At 75.4% G+C, this 1,416-nt stretch overlaps 1 protein-coding gene across 1 annotated transcript in view; it reads left to right on the top strand.

Moving 5' to 3' along the window:
* SHARPIN (SHANK associated RH domain interactor) overlaps positions 1-1,318 on the top strand; it is a 12,816-nt gene extending 11,498 nt beyond the window's left edge. The window contains exons 10-14 of the mRNA XM_085320587.1: positions 66-181; positions 257-436; positions 570-668; positions 822-965; positions 1,132-1,318. Of these exons, the coding sequence (XP_085176713.1) occupies positions 66-181; positions 257-436; positions 570-668; positions 822-965; positions 1,132-1,212 (620 nt within the window). The 3' untranslated portion in view covers positions 1,213-1,318. The remainder of the gene's footprint in view (positions 1-65; positions 182-256; positions 437-569; positions 669-821; positions 966-1,131) is intronic.
* Positions 1,319-1,416: the final 98 nt, after the last annotated feature.

Raw genomic sequence — 1,416 nt, 5'->3', positions numbered from 1 at the left:
GCCGGCGCGGCCCGCGGCGCCTCGCGGGGCGGCGGGCTCCTCGCGGCGACGGTGCCCCTGTCCCCGCAGGGACTGTCTGCGCCAGGTGATCAACTACAGCGAGGAGCCGGAGGTGGCTTGTCCCTTCCGCGACGACTCCTACGCCTGCGGCAGCCACCTGCAGGAGCGGGAGATCCGGGCGGTGAGTGCGCCTGCGGGCGCCCCGGGCACGGGCCGGCGGGGCGGCCCTGGCCCTCACCCTGCCCCGTGTCCCTAGCTGGTGTCGCCGGAGGAGTACCGGCGCTTCCTCGAGCGGAGCCTGGTGCTGGCGGAGCGGCGCACCCAGAACAGCTTCCACTGCAAGACCACGGACTGCCGGGGCTGGTGCATCTACGAGGACTCGGTGAACGAGTTCCGCTGCCCCATCTGCCAGGCCCTCAACTGCCTGCTCTGCAAGGTGGGCGCCGCGGGCGCGCGGCCCCGCTGGGCGCGTGCCGTGGGGCGGGAGCAGGGGGCTTCGAGGGGCGGCCAGCCCCGTGCGTCCTGCCCCGGGGCGGCGGTGCTGAGCGCTGCTGCCCCCGCACCTCCAGGCCATCCACGAAGGGAAGAACTGCCGCCAGTACCAGGATGACCTGCAGGCGCAGGCGCAGAACGACTCCGCCGCCCGGCAGACCAACGACATGCTGCAGGTAGGAGCGCCGTGGGGCGGCCCCCCGCCTCCCGGGCCGTCAGGCGGGCCGGGCCCCGGCCTTCTGCTGGCGTGGGCAGGGACGGTGCCAGGCAGCTCCGCCAGCGCTGCGGGCACAGCCGCGCGCCCCTCAGGGCTGCCTCTGCCCCTGCAGACGCTGGTGCAGATCGGCGAGGCCATGCACTGCCCCACGTGCCTCATCATTGTGCAGAAGAAGGACGGCTGCGACTGGATCCGCTGCACCGTCTGCCAGACCGAGATCTGCTGGGTGACCAAGGGGCCGCGCTGGGGGCCCGGGGTGAGCTGTCGGTGGGGCAGGAGGGAGCCCCGGGTCCCGGCGCTGGCTCGCGCAACGGGGCGTCGCGAGGCTGGGGGCGGGGGGGGTCCTGCCTGCTCTGCCCGCGGCGCAGCCGGGGCTGCAGAGCGCAGCAGGGGCCCCTCTGACCCGCTCCCCTCCCCACCAGGGCCCGGGGGACACCAGCGGGGGCTGTCGCTGCAACGTCAACGGACAGAGATGCCACCCTCGGTGCCAGAACTGCCACTGAGCGCCCGCCTGGCCAGCCCCGTGGGGACGGGGAACGGGGCAGCCGGCGGGGGAGCAGCTCCCCTCCCTCGGCAGGACGCCCCGGCGCGGCTGGCTGCGCTCCGAGGCCTGGCCCGAGAGGTGTGCGGGGAAGAGCCGCGTCCCCCCGCCCAGCACGCCGCTCCCGGGCTGGCGGCAGCCGGAGGACAGGACGGACCGAGGGTCT

The sequence above is a fragment of the Rhea americana genome, unplaced genomic scaffold, assembly GCF_003343005.1.
Source record: "Rhea americana isolate MKP2758 unplaced genomic scaffold, rheAme1 scaffold_641, whole genome shotgun sequence".
Classification (NCBI taxonomy): Eukaryota; Metazoa; Chordata; class Aves; order Rheiformes; family Rheidae; genus Rhea; species Rhea americana.
Note: the sequence above shows the minus strand (reverse complement) of the source record. Positions and strands in the feature narration are given on the sequence as shown.